Raw genomic sequence first — 17,063 nt, forward strand, 5'->3', positions numbered from 1 at the left:
CAGCTGCGAGCGCGGATAACCCCGAGGTGACCCGGGCGGGCCCGGCCCGCCCCTTCCCCCTCCCGCAGGCCAGGCGGCTGGAAGCTGGTCCCCGAGCTGCAGGGGGGAGAGGGAGGCGCGGGCTCCGGGCGCCGCGGCTGTCAGTGCGCTCCGACCCGGGGCGCCGCCGGCTCCGCGTCCCTCGCTCGCCTCCTGCGCTCGTCGGAGCGCTCCGAGTGCCTCTTTAGCAGGAGCCAATATCCTTTTGTGCTAATAGGCTTGTCCTCATTTGCTGCCTAATTGGACTATATAAAGCCAATAACAGGCGGGCTCTTATAGCCCGAAGCCAAAGCGCCAAAATCCGAGGCTAGGCGAGGAGGGGGCGGTGGCGCAGGCGGCTGCGGGGCCCGGGCTCGGGCTGCGCCTTCGCCTGCCTAATCCCATTTGCCATTGTACGCGCCCAATCGCCGTATACTCCCCGCATTTAACTTGGATGACATTTTGATTTCATCATTAGCATCCGGCGCCGGATTGACGCAGCCCCAAGCCGGGGACTGGTCTTGCCGCCTCCTCCCCGGGAGCCGCCGCCGCCGCCGAGCCGCCTCGCTCCCTCTGTGCCGCGGCAGGGCCGCTCCCCGCCCCTCGGCACCCCTCCCCCATGCGAGCCCGCCCCGGCCGGGCCCTCACCCCGCCCTCCTGCCGCTGGATTTGCGCCCGGGGCGGCCCCCGACTTTGCGCCCCGTAGTTGAGTTCCGTTTATGGTCTGATTTCCGGCGCCCGTCCGCTCTCCCAGCCGCCCGCCTGTCCCGCTCCCTCCCTCCCGGGGACTCGGAGGAGAGGGGACCATGCCGGAGCCCGGGCCGGACGCCCCCGGCACCGCTAGCGCGCAGCCCCCACCGCCGCCGCCCCCGCCTCCCGCGCCCAAGGAGTCCCCGTTCTCCATCAAGAACCTACTCAACGGAGACCACCATCGGCCGCCCCCTAAGCCGCAGCCGCCCCCACGGACGCTCTTCGCTCCGGCTTCAGCCGCCGCCGCCGCGGCAGCCGCCGCGGCCGCTGCGGCCAAGGGAGCCTTGGAGGGAGCCGCGGGCTTCGCGCTCTCGCAGGTGGGCGACCTGGCTTTCCCCCGCTTTGAGATCCCGGCGCAGAGGTTTGCCCTGCCCGCGCACTACCTGGAGCGCTCCCCGGCCTGGTGGTACCCCTACACCCTGACCCCCGCCGGCGGCCACCTCCCGCGACCTGAAGGTACCGACCTATCTTTGAACTTTCGTTGTCTTTCCCCACGAGCCTTTCCGCACTGCGTCCCATCGCAGCCCCGGGACCACCACCCTCCCCCGCCCCATCCTCCCCGACCTGCAACCCACAAACGCGCTTGTTTGGCCAACTTCCTCCGTCCCCTAACTTGGAGCTCCTGCCCGTGCGCTCTGTTGCGCTGCCCGGGAATCCAATCCCACTTGGTGAGGAAAGAAGTGAAGTTGGATCCCGGGCATGGCGCTTCCCGGGAAAAAGGGATCTCGGGCACGAATGGGGAGGTGGCGTCAGGTGGCTGGGACAAGGGGAACTTGGCCTGGATGAAGGGAGTGACCCGGGGGGGGGGGTGCCTAAGCTGGAGGCGAATCTGCCTGCGGGCCCCTGGTGGGAGAACTGAGGAAAAGAAAGAAACCGGCCCTGCCGCCTTGTCGCTCCAGCCTGTCCCCGGGAGAAGGTCGGATGTCGGGGCGCGGCGCCCCTCTTCTGGCCCAGCCGGGAAGGAGGCTCGCGGGAATGGTGAGGCCTCGAGGCCTGGGGCCCGGAAGCCGTTGCGGTGTGAGCCTGCGGCCCCCCAGGCGCCAGGCCTCGCTGAAGGTCGTGTCCGTGTGCGTGTGTGTGTCTGTGCGTTCGTCTGTCTGTCTCTCCCCAGCCTCGGAGAAGGCCCTGCTGCGAGACTCCTCCCCCGCCTCGGGTACCGACCGCGACTCCCCCGAGCCGCTGCTGAAGGCCGACCCCGACCACAAGGAGCTGGACTCCAAGAGCCCGGACGAGATCATTCTGGAGGAGAGCGATTCGGAGGAAGGCAAGAAGGAGGGCGAGGCGGCGCCGGGCGCGACCGGGGCGAGCGTGGGGGCGGCGGCGGCGGCGGCGACGCCCGGCACTGAGGACTGGAAGAAGGGCGCAGAGAGCCCGGAGAAGAAGCCCGCGTGCCGCAAGAAGAAGACGCGCACGGTCTTCTCGCGCAGCCAGGTCTTCCAGCTCGAGTCCACCTTTGACATGAAGCGCTACCTGAGCAGCTCGGAGCGCGCCGGCCTGGCCGCGTCCCTGCACCTCACCGAGACGCAGGTCAAGATCTGGTTCCAGAATCGCCGCAACAAGTGGAAGCGGCAGCTGGCGGCCGAGCTGGAGGCGGCCAACCTGAGCCACGCCGCGGCGCAGCGCATCGTGCGCGTGCCCATCCTCTACCACGAGAACTCGGCCGCCGAGGGCGCAGCGGCCGCGGCCGCGGGGGCCCCGGTGCCGGTCAGCCAGCCGCTGCTCACCTTCCCGCACCCCGTGTACTACTCGCACCCGGTGGTCTCGTCCGTGCCGCTGCTCCGGCCCGTCTGAGGCCCGAGAGGGGAGGAGGAGGGAGCGCCCGGCCCCCTTCCCAAACCCCGGAGGAGACTGGGCCGGGCAGAGGGCGCCGAGACGTCCAGCGGCCTTCGGGAGCCGGGGCTCCGGCGCGCGGCCCCGGCCTCCCCTCCCCCAGTCGGTAGCGTTTTTTTTTTTGTAAGTATTTGCAATGCATTTTCGTGCAATTCACCCCTAATGGATTTGAGGCGCTTCCCCTCTTACTTTTGGTTTCGGTTTATATTAAGAGAAAGCGAGAGACAACATTTCCAGGTCAAATATTTCGGCTGGAAGCTTTTGTAAAATGTGCGATCCTCTCACCCCCCCACCCCACTCCCAGATTCTCATTGCGCTGTGACTTTTTGGGTTTATTTTTATACAAGGAAAGTAAACGCAAAGCCTGAACCCCCAGTTTATTCATTTTCTAAAGAACTATTTTCAGAAGTCGAGGGAGAGAGAGAGAGAATTCACATTGTACTTTTATTCTGGATCTCTGGGTGTGGCTGTTCCCCTTTACTCCCAATCAATTATTCCCCAATTTTCAGAATCTGAGCAGCTTCTCATAAGAACCCAGACTCAGGCCACTTTTCTCTCTCCTCTCTCCGGCAGAGGTCTGTCGCAGTTCACCTCTTCATTGGTCCCTTTTTGTGATGGATGAATTCTCTAAGTGTTTAAAGGGAAAGGACAAGATAGCCCACAATCGGACTTCTGATTTTTGAAACACCTCCACATCTGGCCTGGTGTGAATGATCTTATTTATTAGTAGCCTCTGTTTGGGAAATTTCATTTGTTGGTAAATTATTATTAATATTCCTATTGTTACTTTGTTCCCTGTTTTGAGAGAGTGATTTCAATATTAAAAAACAAACAAACCTATTTTTTATCCTCTCCCCCTATCTTTTTGTTCTGCAGTAACTGTTGTACTTTTGACCTGTGCAATATTGTACAAAATTTCCTGAGAGCCCTGCTTCTTCCTCTGCGGAGAGAAGCTGACGTTTTCAATGTCTAATCCCAGTCAATCGTTTATGAGGAGGAAATTAAGGAGAAAAGGGGGAAGGAAGGAAACAAGGATAGGTAGGGATGCTCAAAGAAGTAAGATAGGCATACTGGAGCGCTTTAAGTGAAGGACAATCAATTTAGGAGAATTTTAACTTATTTGATAAATGTACAGATTTCTTGTAAAGTTCACCCTCAACTCCTCAGGGCTCCTGGCTCTGCCGCCCAATCTTTTTCCTTTCTGTCGGCTACACCTGTTGTTCCGCGGTAGTTTGTCCCTGCCACCCATCACCCTCCCCCCTGCCCGGATTCAGGCCCTTTTTAAGAAAAAAGGGGGGGGGGATCACAAAATATTGTTACACTTCATGTTGTCGTGAAATGGAATTAATTAAAAAGAAAAGCGAAGCATTTCCTGTGGCCAGAGTGTGTAACTTTGGACGGTTTTCCCCAGAGCAGGTGTCTCCAAACTCTTTTCTGCCTCGCTCTCTGGCTGCCTCTGCAGACTGGCCGAGTCCGACCTCGACGTACACCCCTCTAATCGGGGGGCGGCGGAGACAGAGGCGGCTTTGTTCAGAGACCAGAGCTGCGCTCTCCGCCCCCCCCCGGTGCCGTCTGCCTCTTGAAACGCCGGTGCGAGCAAGGGAAGAATGCGAGGCGGAAGGGGTGAGGACCTAGTCTTATCTAGTTCGAGAAATCGAGCGCAGCGATAGCAGCGAGCTGAGACCTCTGGTTATTTCCGATCGCAGGGCAGCCGCCTCGTATTCCGTTCCCAGGCCGCGGGGTCCTTTAGGAGCCGCGAGCTTCTGGGCAGAACATCCCTGGGCACCGTGGGCCCGAGTGGAGTTGGCTCCGGCTTCCTCCGGGATGCGGGCTGGGGAGGGAAGAAGGGGGTGAACTTGGAGCTTAGCCGGGGGAGCCAGAGGCCGATCGCGACGTCCTCCTGGGCGCGGCCAGGCCGCGAGAGGGCGACCCTAGGGAGGCGAGCCAGCCCTAGAGACCGCGGCTCGCGACTCCGGTATAGAGAGGCCTCCCCAGGCCTGGAGGCACTGTGGCTCCCGGGGCGGTTCGGATGTGGACACGGCCATGGTCTGTCCAGTGCCGGGGAGCAGAGGCCACCCGACTGCGGCGGCGGCGGCGACCGAGAGGACTGTCTCCTCGTGGCCAGATCCTTTTCTGTGCACCGCGCCAACGCCTCGCGGGCGCACGCTTTCTTTGGGTCCCCCACCCCGATCTCGGCCGCTACGGGGAAGCGCAGCGCTGGCGGTTCCCGGGCTCTCGCCGGGCCCCGGCCTCTACGCTCCGCGTAGACCGCCTGCCGAACCCCGCGCTCCCGGAGCCGCTCGCGAGCGCGGGTCCTGAGGGCGGAGGCAGGGGCTCGCTCCGGAGCCTCTCGCCTGTGCGGCGCGGCAGCCTGCCTTAGGGCTTGGGGTCCGCACGCCCGGCTCCTGGCTGGGCGCGTTTGAAGCTGGGGAGCCAAGAAGGGGGAGATGAGGAACCCGGAGACGGCGAAGACTCGGGCGAGCACACCAAGGGCGCGGCCGCTGGGGAGCGCCTGCACGCGCCCCCATGCCTTCTCCCAGAGCTTTACAGTTGCTCAAGCCCAGTCCACAGGATTGATTATACTGTGGCTGAAACGTCGAGTATCGTTTTCTATTGACGGGAAACTGCCTCCAAATAAACTGGCATGCGTATTTATGGCAAGATTTAGCCTGGACCTCAGTGGAAGACAGATCTGCCTTTATTTCCCTCTGGTTTGGGATAAAAACGAGGGCATGTGTCACAAGTGAAAAATAAACAGAAATTCAGGGGCCAAATATGTTATTCCATGTGTTACCTGCAAACACAGTGATGCCTTTTACTGTTGGCAATACTAACTGCGGGACAGGCCAATAACAGCTCATTAAAAATAATGTTGCAATAGCAAACACATTCTTAGATTTTACAGCCAGAACACGATGTTATCAACCGCCAAAATACTTCTTTATTTGTGTTTGGATTCTAGAAAACGGTTCTTGACTGACCCGGTCTTTACAAAGTCGAGAAATAGCTGGTTCTCCACCGGCACAGTTGATTCTTTGTCCTGGCCTCCCTTTCCCTCCCTTTGAGGACCCCCCCCCCCCCGTTGCCCTAGGCAGGGGAGTCCCAGGAGCCAAGGTGCATGCCCTGGGGGAGGAACGTGGCTGGACTGTGGCCCGGGACTGGCCGAGATGTGAGCCTAGAAGCCTGCCCAGGCAGAAAACCTCCAACTCGCTACTTTTGGGTGGGGGGGTCTCAGTATTTCTCAGGACGCAAGAGACAGCACGGAGGCTGCTCCCTGAGCATGAAGCATTCTAGGCTCTACTGCAAGCCTGTGTAGAGGCCAAGACAGCACTTGGTGAGACTGAACTGGCCTGGGGTCATCTGCCCCCTGCCCCCCACCCCCAGAGAGAATGCTTCTGTAGGTGCTGCCTCGGGAAATTGCCAGGAGCTGCCAGAACCGCTCAGCAGAAGGGGTTATGTGGGGGCGAGTGAGGGTACCTCCAGCTCAACTCCTTCAAGACTTCTGTCCTGGGAAGCCAGAGCTGCTGGTATGCCCTAACCTAGGACACTGAGCCAACACCCCTGACTATCCCTTCGGATGGTGGAATCCAGCCTTCTCTCTGATCCTAACTTCAGATCCTTCCCCCCATGGGAACCCCCAATTAAGTCAGTGCAATGGCATCAGCCTCCTGGCTTAATAGTTTCTGCACCATACAAACAGACACACACAAAAACAACATACAGGATACACTCACACTCATAGGTGATTTAAAACACTCACCCCACCCCACCCCACTTTGGTTAGAGCTCCTGACAGACCCCATATGCAGGGGTTCCCAGGAAGCAACCTGTATATGTGTTGAGCATCACATCTGCATTATGATCCCACAGCATCACAACAGCAGACTCAGTCAGGCACATGTTGTTCTGGGTGCCTGGGCAGCTGGTTTTCTCTGATGGCCCCAGGCTAAGGCAAGCTGGGGAAGAGCCTTGGGGAGAAGATTGGGTAGGGAGCGAGGTGGCGCTGAAACCTCTGCTGCACGAAGCTTGAAATCTTCCGAGCAGAGATGCCTCCTGTTCCCTCCTCACCAGCCACCTGGGACAAACTGTGGACGCCACCAACATCCCACTGCAGACCCCCATATGCTTATAGGCCAGGACCTCACTCGGAGCCGGGGGTCCCACTGTGTCCGGCTCTGAGCACCGGCGAGCATCTCGGAGCCCTGGGAGACTAGTGAGCAAGCTCTCGAGCTGTTTCTGTTGGCAACACAGATGTATTTCTTTTATTTGGTAGTAAATAGAGCAGGTGTGTGTACATCAAATAAGGCCAAGACAGATATAAACTGCCCCCGCCCCCGCCACTGGACGCTCATTCTGAACCAGGACTTCCCTTGGCAGGCCCTGGCACGCCAGAACCCCAGAGCGCGCGCTGGAGGGTAGAGCGGGGAGAAAGAGGAGGAGGCACGCAGGTCGGTGGGATTTGCTTTCTCTTCTGCAAGCGCACGCTGGGGCAGCCTGGGCCCGGGCGAGGGGAGTGGGGGTCAGAGCAGCGGTGGCCCTGAGGGCTCCACAACTTTCGACCCTCGGGGGCTTTGACGAGAGCTGGTGTTGTTGAGCTGCCTGGGCCTGGGCCAAGCGTTCCTGCTTCTACCGCGCGGGGTACCTGAACTTCCCTGGAGAGGCCCTGCGGGGGCTGGAGACTTATCTGAGAACCGCCCTGCCCGCCTCCCGGGCCCCATGTCGCCCCACCCCTCGCGCTTGTCCACGCCCCGGGCCCTGAGACCCATTCCGGAGGTTTCTTCCCCTTAGCGATCCGAGCGTGGACCGCCAAGCGGCCAAAGACCTTGCTAGTGGTCACGGCGGCGGGGTCGGAGTGTAAAAGCCGTGAGTCCCTTGGAAACCCTCACTTGGGGGTCCAAAGCACAGCTGGGGAAGCCCCTGGAATGTCGCCCTCCAGGGCACTTGCACCTGGCCGGGCAGAGGCACTTCTCCGCCCCTCCTCCCGGCTTCCCGCCCATTCTCTGCTCGCCCACCCCCGCCCAGCCTGCTGCCAGTCTCTGCCTTTTGGGTGCGAGCGATCCGTTCGCCTGGGCGCGCGCATCTCGCAGTGTGCACGGCCACGTGGGCAGTGCGCCTGTCTGGGCGCGCGGGACGAATGGTGACCTTCGGCCTACGAACATTTGGGAGGGTGCTGTAGGCGAATGGCGGAAGAGAGAAGAGGGCCACAAAGATAACCGCAGTGCTGTACTCTGGAGCCCCGCCTGGAGCCCCGGACCCGGATCTTGAGATCTGGGATGCGCCCGTTCCCGAACCTGGCGCCTGTTGCGGAAGTACCCTGGAGGTTTATTGGGGGTTGGGGGGAGCGCTTTCTAGGTAATCCGGTCTCAGACAGCAGCGCAGCGGGTGTCCACTTTTCCGCTAGGGATCTTTCCCCACCCTTCTGCCTCCAGGATCCCGTTGCACTTCCACCGTGTGTCCGGGCAGTTTCGGAGACCAGCGACAAGAGATAGTTGGAGGCAGCGGGCCTTCTCAGTTTCCAGGAGATGCCCACTTGTACTCGCCCAGCTCCCTTCCTTGGCTGCTGCTCCAGGCGATGCCTCTTCGCAGCGAAAACTGCCCCCCAAATCTCTGTCGCCGGATTCCTAAAGGATCCCTTCCGGTTGCAGTGGACCGAGAGGAAAAAGAGTTGAGGGAGAGGTGAGAGCGAAGAGAGCGAGAACGCGCCGAGAGCGCGTGGCTCCCATCATTTAGACTGGAACTGCGAGGTGGAGTCACCTGGCGTGCCTCACCCGAGCGCTAAAGTCTTAAAGAAAAAGAAAGAATCCCCTTCTCTCGTGAGCTTCGCCGCCCTCGCCCCCCTTGGTGATGGAGTGCACGCATCAGATTTTCATCAAAGTTCTATTAAGTGAAACATAGGTTGCAGGGCACCCTTTGATTGAAACAGTTTAAATTTTAATTGTGTTTTTAATTTGACATATAGTTGCAGAAAGGAATGACACTGCGTCGCCAAGGGGCGGTCGATTTTCTTAATTTCTCCCAGAGGAATTGATGAGTCTATCAGGCCACTAGATTGGAAACCCATTAAAGCTCTCTGGTTAGGCTGTTAATTGGAACTTGATGGATGTGGGGAGGGGGGTGTTGGGACTCGGCTATGCTGATCCAATCTTCATGACTTTCTGTTTTCCAATAAATTACACAATTCATTTTCCAGCCGCAGATTACATAAATTGTACACCTCTGGGGCTCTCTTTTTCAAATAGGGAGCCCTTTTCCCCAAAAGCCTATTGCAAGATGTCATTTGCACCAAAGAACGAACAGCAGAGGCCCTTGAATGAAAATCGAAACATAATCAACGTTTATACTTAGAAAATTTATTGAGATCATTTTCTCTGGTATTTCCTTATTTTAAAGTTTCGACGCGCCATATATCATAATCCACTCGCACAAAGGAGGGGTGGGGGCAGACTGTGTTTAATATTTATCGAAGCTTGATTCCAAGATCAAACTTGTTTATGACTTCATCTGTCATTTCGGAGGGAGCCTTCTTCCACTATTACCCGGCTCAGCCAGCCTATTTCCCGACTGCCGCAGAGCAGAGAGGATCAATTTTTATTAGGCTTCTCGGCAAGTTTGCTCTGGGCCGCTTTAATATTGAGCAGCAGCATAATCTCGAGACCTAAACTTTAAGCGTCCTTTCAGTCTCGGAAAGTTTATCATTCCTTGGAACTCGGTTATGCCTAATTCCCAGGAAACGGGAAGGGGAGGGGGGAGCGATCCCAAGGATGACGAGGGGCCTGACTCCCGGGGTAGCGATGTTAATCTGGTTGAACTAAGGAGGGGCGGAGCTACCCCAAGACTAGGAGGGTGGGGCGGGAGGTGGGACCGAGTGGAAGGATTACCACGCTCTAGGGCAGAGAGACAGGGTGTCTGTGGGTGGTTGTTCCTGAAGCTGAAGGTTCCTGGCCGTGTGGTTTGCAGCTGCGCTCAGCCCAGGAGAGGGCGTCTGGGTCTCTGCCTTCGCCATGAATTCTCGGGGATCCCCCGCCCCAAGTGCTAAGAGAGGGCGGGGAGATCCTGTCCTGGGCCTCTGGCCCCTGCAGTGGGACTGCTGTCCGTAACCGAGGGGTAGCGGGAGACCCCGCCCGTGACCAGTTAAAAGGAGAGGAGGCGTGGAGGACCCGTTTGCCCGGTCTCCCCCCACAGCCTCTCTGCTGCAGCCTTCCCGCCTTCGGCCTGCGCCACCACCACCATCATTTCCCGGGCTCGGGGCAGTGTGTCTGGCGCTGCAGCGCACGTTTGCGGACGAATGCTTGCCACGGCGGAAGCGTTATGCCGACGCAAGCCTGAGGTTTACGGTGTTCGCGTCCGAAGAGGTGCCTGGGCGGAGGAGGAGGAGGCTGCGCAGGAGCGCGCGCCTGTGCAGAAGCGCGCGCCTGTGCAGACCAGACCGTCGAAGCGATCGCGAGGAGCGTAGCGAGCAGGCGGAGAACCTGGCCAGAAGGCTCCTTCTGGCTTCCCTCCCAAATTAGCCCGCGGAAGCGGGTGGTGGCGGCGGCTGTGGGTCGCGAGGCTGCACGGTTTAAGAGTCCTCAAACCAGGCTGCACGCCCGCCCCCGACCCCCCGAAGCTTGCCGGGTCTGGGAGTTGCTTCTCCGAGGCTCATCCCAGAGGCCCCGCCTCTGCCACACCTGGCCACTGCCTTGGCAGAGGCCAGCTCCACCCAAACACCCGTCCGGGCGGGCTTGAGATAGCCGGGGTCCTCACAGTCTACCCCGCAGCCACTCCCAAGCTCAGCATCAATGCTTGCCCCCGCCCCTCGCCCCTTCCCCAGGGCCGCGTACAGGCAGTGGGACAACCTCGGGCTTCCATCTTGCTTACTCTACTTGGGCTGGTCACTTTTTTTTCTCCTGGGCCTCAGTTTCCCCGCCTGTACACTGGGGCTAAGGATCGGCACCACAGGTTTGCTCTGAGGATTCAAGTGAAGAATGGCCAGATGCGCTCTGGATAGTCCAGGTTGCCGGCGTCGAGTATTTGCTAGCTCAGAAGGGTTCAACGAAAGCCCTCCTTCTACCCCCAAGGATGTTTCTTCCCCAGGCTCCCGCTCGCCGCGTCGGCCTATTTCCCGCGGGGTGGGCGCAGCCCGGCCGGGAGACCCACGCGGAGAGGTCGCACGCTGGTGTGAGTCGGCTGATGGTTTCCAGGATGCTCCCTTCTACCCCGCAACTGTGCGGGGGCGCGCGGGCCGGGCTGTGACGTGGCCCGGGAGCTCGCGCCGCGGCCGCGCAGAGGAGGACGCGCAAATTGTATTTCAGCACCGGGTCCTTCCGGGTTAATGAGCTGACACCATGATTAAAGCTGACCATTTGTAATGTGTCTCGACCCCGCCGCCGAGCCCTGAAGAGGTTAATGCGGTGACGGAGGCCGGCACCTGCCCCTCGCCGGCCTCCCTCCCGGGCCGTGGCGCACAGCCTCCGGCCCCCGCCCCCTCGCCTGCCCCTGCCCCCGCTGCGCCGCCGACTCCTAATCAATTAGCCCATTAACGAGCCCTTGGAGGAGTTAAGTAGGAAGAGGTTCTGCTACGGGTAGGGCTGCAGTCGGTAACTCACCGCAGCTAATGATATTATAAGCGTTTTACTCAATAACCCAGGCGCGGCGCGGGCGAGGAGGAACTGCACCGTCATGGGGGCAGCGTCTGGACATTTGTGGAGACTGATTCAGAGTCTCCCCTCTCCCTTGGCTGCATTTGGGGGGGGGCACCGTAGGGTCAGGGCTCCTGGGATCATTTGGGCGAGCCGTACCGGAGGCTGCAGACCCCGGGCTGAGGTCGCCTGAGCGCCTTGGAGTCTTGCCTCACCTTGGGTTCCTCAAGGCTTGTGTAGACAACTATGCCCCCGAAACGTTTTGCCTGCGTCGCATGGGTTCCGCCTCTGGTACCAGTTGATCTGGGAATTAAAAAAGCAGGAGTCAGGGCTTTGAGGGGGGCGTGCAAACACCTTAGGGAACTACGGGTAACTAAGCGCCTACCGCAAGCTGTGCTCAGAATTAGGCACTTTGACCTCATTTAGCTTCTTCGAGGCGATCGTTGCTTTCCCCTAATTTAAAAAATGAGAAAACCAAGGCTCAGAAAGTTTAAGAATCCTGTTCAAGGTCACCTCCCCATTTGAATACCCTTTGCCTAATCCTAAAACTATAGTCCTCACCTCTTTCTCCCCTTTCCTGGGGCAAATCGCTATTTTTGCAGCAATTCCCTGACCTCCAATATTTACCTAAAAACGAGAGTCAGGGAAGACATTGCCGAGCTTTGGGCTGTTTACAGAGGTTTACAGGGTACCTTTCATTCCTACCTAGGCCATTCTCAAAACAGGTGAAGGGAAGGGGATATTAATGGGGCCATATCACCTATGAAGCCAGTGAGGCTCTGATGGGGACTTGACTTGTCCAAGTTCACCTAGCGTGTAAATGGTGGTGCTGGGACTTGAACCTGGATCTCCCGAAACAAGATCTAGGGCCTCCCCACCCCCCATAACGATCATGCAGTCCTGCTGGGCCTGTGACAAGGTTGGGGTCTGTAGGGAGGAAGGGCCAAAGTTGTCTGCTCCCAGGCCTCCTAGTTAAGCTGCTAGGAAGAGCATCAGTTCCCATGTGCACGCTCCTAAATCCCACGACCCTCAGCCTCCCCCCGCGGGGCGCAGAGGCCTGTCAGCCCTACCTGCCTTCCCAGCAGAGAAGGGATGAGGGTCATGGGGAGATGGGGAGGGTCATGGCGAGCCTGTGAGCCCCTTTGAGGGTGCGAGGACCTGTCGCCTAAAGGAGGCGTGGGGCCACTCCTGTTCTGAGCCCCGGGCTGCCCCTGTCTCTTGAGAGAGCCGGGGTCTGAGCCATCAGAGATGCCACAGAGGCTAGGAACCTGGCTGTCATCCATCCTGCTTTCGGTCCAGGCTGGTTGGACACAGCAGATGCCCGCTGGACTCTTCGCGAGCTCGGGGGAGGACAGCGGCTGTGAGAGCCGGGCCTGTGCTTTTTGAAATTTTCCGGGGCCGCTCGGCGGCGCTGCGATTGGCCGCGTCGGAGTAACCTCTATGCAAATGAGGCCGCGCCACCACCGCGCCGCCGGGGACCCGGCGAGCTGGCGGGCAAGGAAGGGGCATTCGCGCCGGGGCTGGGCGGGCGCACCTGAAGCCGGGCGGGCAGGGACCCCTGCGCAGCTGTCGGGTGCCCACGTTTCCCCAGCGCAGAGGGGACGCCTCGCCAGCTTCGCCGCCCCCTCCCCCAGCTCCCCTCCCCGCCCCTCCCCCCCGCCTGCCTGCCTGCACCACCTTCCACCCAGATCATCTCTAAAGGGAGTTCTTGGTTTCCTCCGATTTCTTATGAACCCAGGATGGGCAGCAAGGAAGATGCGGGCAAAGGGTGTCCGGCGGCCGGCGGCGTCTCCAGCTTCACCATTCAGTCCATCCTGGGCGGGGGCCCCTCGGAGGCGCCGAGGGAGCCGGCCGCCTGGCCGGCCAGGAAGCGCAGCCTGTCCGTGTCCTCGGAGGAGGAGGAGCCGGACGACGGCTGGAAGGCACCCGCCTGCTTCTGCCCAGACCCGCACGGCCCCAAGGAGCCCGGCTCCAAGCACCACCCCCCCATCCCCTTTCCTTGCCTGGGTAAGGATCGCAAGCCGCCGGGTCGGCCTGGAGCAAGCTCTAGGGGAGGGAAACTGTACCGGGGCTCTCGCGTCGGGCCCCCCGCCCCCGGCCAGAGCCGCGGCCGCTCGGGGTCCGGGGCCGAGGGTGGGGACGGGGAGAGGCGAGCTCCTCGCTGACTCCTCCGCCCCGCGGGCGCTCGGGAAGAAACCTGGAACACGGATGCCGCGCGGCGCGGTTTGGGGGAAGGTTGGGTTGAAGGGAGTGTTTGTGGGTTTGGCACAGGGCCGGCCGCTGTCAAGGCTCTGCCCGCAATATCCCCTTTGCACATCGGATACTTTCTGCACACGAGGTCTGGAACTCGGATCTGAGCGGTCCGTCCGTCCGTCTCTACCGCAGTCGCCTTCTGCTTCCTTTTCTTCTCTCTCTTCCCCTCTCTCGACCTCTGCCTCTCTTTCTCCCCTCCTCCTCCTCGGAATGATTAGCACTCCAAGATGATTGACAATGGTGCCTTTCAGAGATGGTTCCTCTTTACAACATCTGACCAAGGGGAGCCCCGTGTCAGTCCTTGGCGTGATTTCCGAACAAACGGCCTGTGAAACGATGCCACCCTATAAAGCTCAGGGAACTCTTCCAGCTCAGTTACTACAAGGCAAAATCATCTTTTACAAAGATGCTAATGTTCCCCCCTCCAGACTTCCTCCCCCTGTTGCCACAGGTCCTTTCAGGAAGCTGGGAGCACAGAGATCCCAGGCTCCAAGTAGCTGGGTCCCTCTCCTGTTGCTTTTCAAAAGCCGGGTGCCGCTTTCTGGGTTTCAGCGAGAGGGCGAGAAGAGTAGGAGCTGAGATCCAGGAAGATGGGAACCAAGGCTGCAGGCGCCAGCCAAGCCCCTGGTCCTAGCAGGAGCTGGGGGTCCCTGAGGCGCCCCAACTCCATGGCCCTCTTGTCTGTTCTCACTCCCCAGGTACCCCCAAGGGCAGCGGAGGAGCGGGGCCGGCGAGCTCGGAGCGCAAGCCTTTCCTTTCTTCTTCGCACCCGGACTTTAAGGAAGAGAAAGACAGGCTCTTGGCCGCGGGCTCACCGTCGCCGGGGCCCGAGCGGCCGCGGGACAGCGGCGGCGCCGAGCGGCAGGCGGGCGCGGCCAAGAAGAAGACGCGCACGGTCTTCTCGCGGAGCCAGGTGTACCAGCTCGAGTCCACCTTCGACATGAAGCGCTACCTGAGCAGTTCGGAGCGCGCCTGCCTCGCCTCCAGCCTGCAGCTCACCGAGACCCAGGTCAAGACTTGGTTCCAGAACCGCCGCAACAAGTGGAAGCGGCAGCTCTCTGCCGAACTGGAGGCGGCCAACATGGCGCACGCGTCGGCGCAGACTCTGGTGGGCATGCCGCTGGTGTTCCGGGACAGCTCGCTGCTGCGCGTGCCGGTGCCGCGCTCGCTCGCCTTCCCCGCGCCGCTCTACTACCCGGGCAGCAACCTCTCGGCCTTACCTCTCTACAACCTCTACAACAAGCTCGACTACTGAGAGCGGCCCGCCGGCCCCGCGCCGCGCGCCCTCCCGCCCGCTCCCCGCCAGGCGGGCGCGGGCTGCCCCCACCCCCCCACTCCGGAGCAGGCGGCGCGTTCCCAGAAATATTACTAAATACACCATGTGTATTCATTATCTCTTATTTATGGCTTCTGCCCTACTTTGGTTTGATTGTTTCTGGTATTTATCGGCATCCCTCCAGCCAGATAATTTGCTCTCTACCCGCCCCCCCAAACAAACCAATACATTTTGAAAACCATTTTGGAGGCGACATTCTAGGGTGGTGGTCGGACAGGGAGTTTCGGTCAGATTGACATTGGCCGGTAGGCCAAAAAAAAAAAAAAAATCAGGAAAAAACCCCCACCAAACCAGATACATTCTTCTCCCCGTATATATACCTGTATATATGCACACGCACACACGGCCGGCCAAGCCAGTCCTTGGGGGCTTTGAACAATGATCTCAATGCCTCTTTCCATTTCCCTTGTCCCGAGAATGGATAGGGGCGAAAGGGGGATAAATTTCAGATCTGTAAATATTTTTAAAAAGAAAAAATAAAACATTTTAAGCATCGTTGCTAACTTTGGTGCAATTGATTGGCCGGCGTGCTAACGCGCAGGTTTTTGTCGCTTTTCCACGGACAGTGCAGGAGTGCGTCAGAGGAGGTCTGGCTCGCCCCACCTGGAAGGTGGGGCGGAGGTCAGAGGTTAAAGGTCGGGCGCCGCCGAGATGGCACGTGGTTGGAGGCGCACCCCATTCCACTAGCCTGTGCCCTAGTCTCCGCGCGGTCGGAGACTCAGCCCGGCCGGGATCCAGCTCCCGGGGCGCCGAGAGGGATAGATGCGGGACTGCAGTTGCCAAAGCAGTTGCCTCCTGGAACGAGCTTCTTTCTAGTCCTGGGAGCGGCTTGGTGTTGGCGGCAGCACGGGGCCGTGCGACGTGGTCCAGTCAGTGACAGGAGCCTCCTCTCCGAGGGCACAGGGCAGGTGGGGCGGCCCTGCCTCGATCAGCTGTCCAGCCCGGTTTGCTCGTCCCCCAACCTGGCGCGACAAGACTTACAGCAGCTCGCAGTTCCCAAGCCGGTGGCAGGGTTGCGCGCCCGGCGCGGCGCAGGAACAGAGCACAGAGAGGCGGCCCTTCGGCCGAGGAGGGATGAGGCCCGAGACCGGGCAAAGAAAGCTCAGAAGGCAAAGGCTCCGCCCCACACTTTTTGTTGTTGTTCGTGGTTTTGCATGGAGCGTGGCTAAGTGGCCCGGTGTCGGGCAGGCACGTGGCAGCTGGCACTGAATGGAACCTTGATGCGCTGTCTGCGCGCCCACGGACTTCAGCGCCCCAACACCTGCCGCCGCACCCTGGCTTGGGAGGGCGCGGCATCAAGAGGACAGAGGCGCGCGAGTGTCATGCAAATCGCAGGCTTGCAGTGTGAGACCGCAGCCACCTGTTCCTTGTACAACGTCGGAAAAAAAAAAAAGAAATAGCCTGAGCTTTCAGGAGGCTGACGGTTCAGTGTCACGTGAGGCGAGCTCCCGGGTTCTCCGGCCGGAGCTACTCCTTAGCCGCTGCTAAGGTGCTGGGAGTCAGCAGCGCGGAGGCCTGATCTCATCCTCTAGAAGGAAAACCTCGACTTGATGGACCGGTCTCTTGGAGTCAAGAGACATGGAAATTATCTGCAGTTTGTGAAAGTATGCAGGATATCTGTAATCCGTCTATGTGATCCACAGTATCATGTCTAAAATACCTGAAGCTTTATTCATATTTGAGGTTTCTATTTTTTCTTCTCACGTTAAATTTCATGAAATTTACAAACTATTTCAAGATGACACCTGAAGGATGCTACCCAAGAACCCATGCCAAAGTTGTTAGGTCAATTGCATTTATTTCATTCCAGCTGAGTTCAATAAATATTTACTGTATCCTAGTAAATAGGGCTGGGAACTATGCTAGATATCCTCCAGTCAGAGAGAGAAAACTAACACTGCATCTTTCTTCTGATACTTTTGGTACACATACTTCAATGATAACCGGCTTTAAAATTTTCTTTTCCTCTCAAGTTGCTCTTTGAATATTCTATGCAAAATTAAGGCAAATAGCCTTCAAGGAACTACTTGTAAAGAAATGTTTCATCCATATCATTTTGGTCAGCACTTCCATAGATTGTTTTTTTAAAAAGAGATGATGGTTTTAACAGCATTATCATTATATCTTTCTTGGGCTTACTTCTTTTATAGGAAGTGGTTTTGTGTAGACAGTTAATGGCAAAGTAGTTTTTGCCCTTAGGATTTTAGGGATGATCCATTTCATTTGTCATATAGTGGGAACTTCACTTTTTTACTAAT

The 17,063-nt window shown here is 59.0% G+C and overlaps 2 protein-coding genes across 2 annotated transcripts; both read left to right on the forward strand.

Moving 5' to 3' along the window:
- Positions 1–824: 824 nt before the first annotated feature.
- On the forward strand, positions 825–3,944 carry HMX3 (H6 family homeobox 3). Its single transcript, XM_043927009.1, has 2 exons — positions 825–1,224; positions 1,880–3,944. Exons 1-2 carry the CDS (start codon positions 825–827, stop codon positions 2,557–2,559), a joined length of 1,080 nt encoding a protein of 359 aa, XP_043782944.1. The 3' UTR covers positions 2,560–3,944.
- A 3,013-nt stretch (positions 3,945–6,957) lies between these two features.
- On the forward strand, positions 6,958–15,297 carry HMX2 (H6 family homeobox 2). The gene is made up of 3 exons (XM_043927010.1): positions 6,958–7,046; positions 12,955–13,223; positions 14,168–15,297. The coding sequence occupies exons 2-3, from the start codon at positions 12,956–12,958 to the stop codon at positions 14,722–14,724; spliced, it is 825 nt and encodes a 274-aa protein (XP_043782945.1). The 5' UTR covers positions 6,958–7,046; position 12,955; the 3' UTR covers positions 14,725–15,297.
- Positions 15,298–17,063: the final 1,766 nt, after the last annotated feature.

The sequence above is a fragment of the Cervus elaphus genome, chromosome 15 (assembly GCF_910594005.1).
Source record: "Cervus elaphus chromosome 15, mCerEla1.1, whole genome shotgun sequence".
In the NCBI taxonomy this organism is placed as follows: Eukaryota; Metazoa; Chordata; class Mammalia; order Artiodactyla; family Cervidae; genus Cervus; species Cervus elaphus.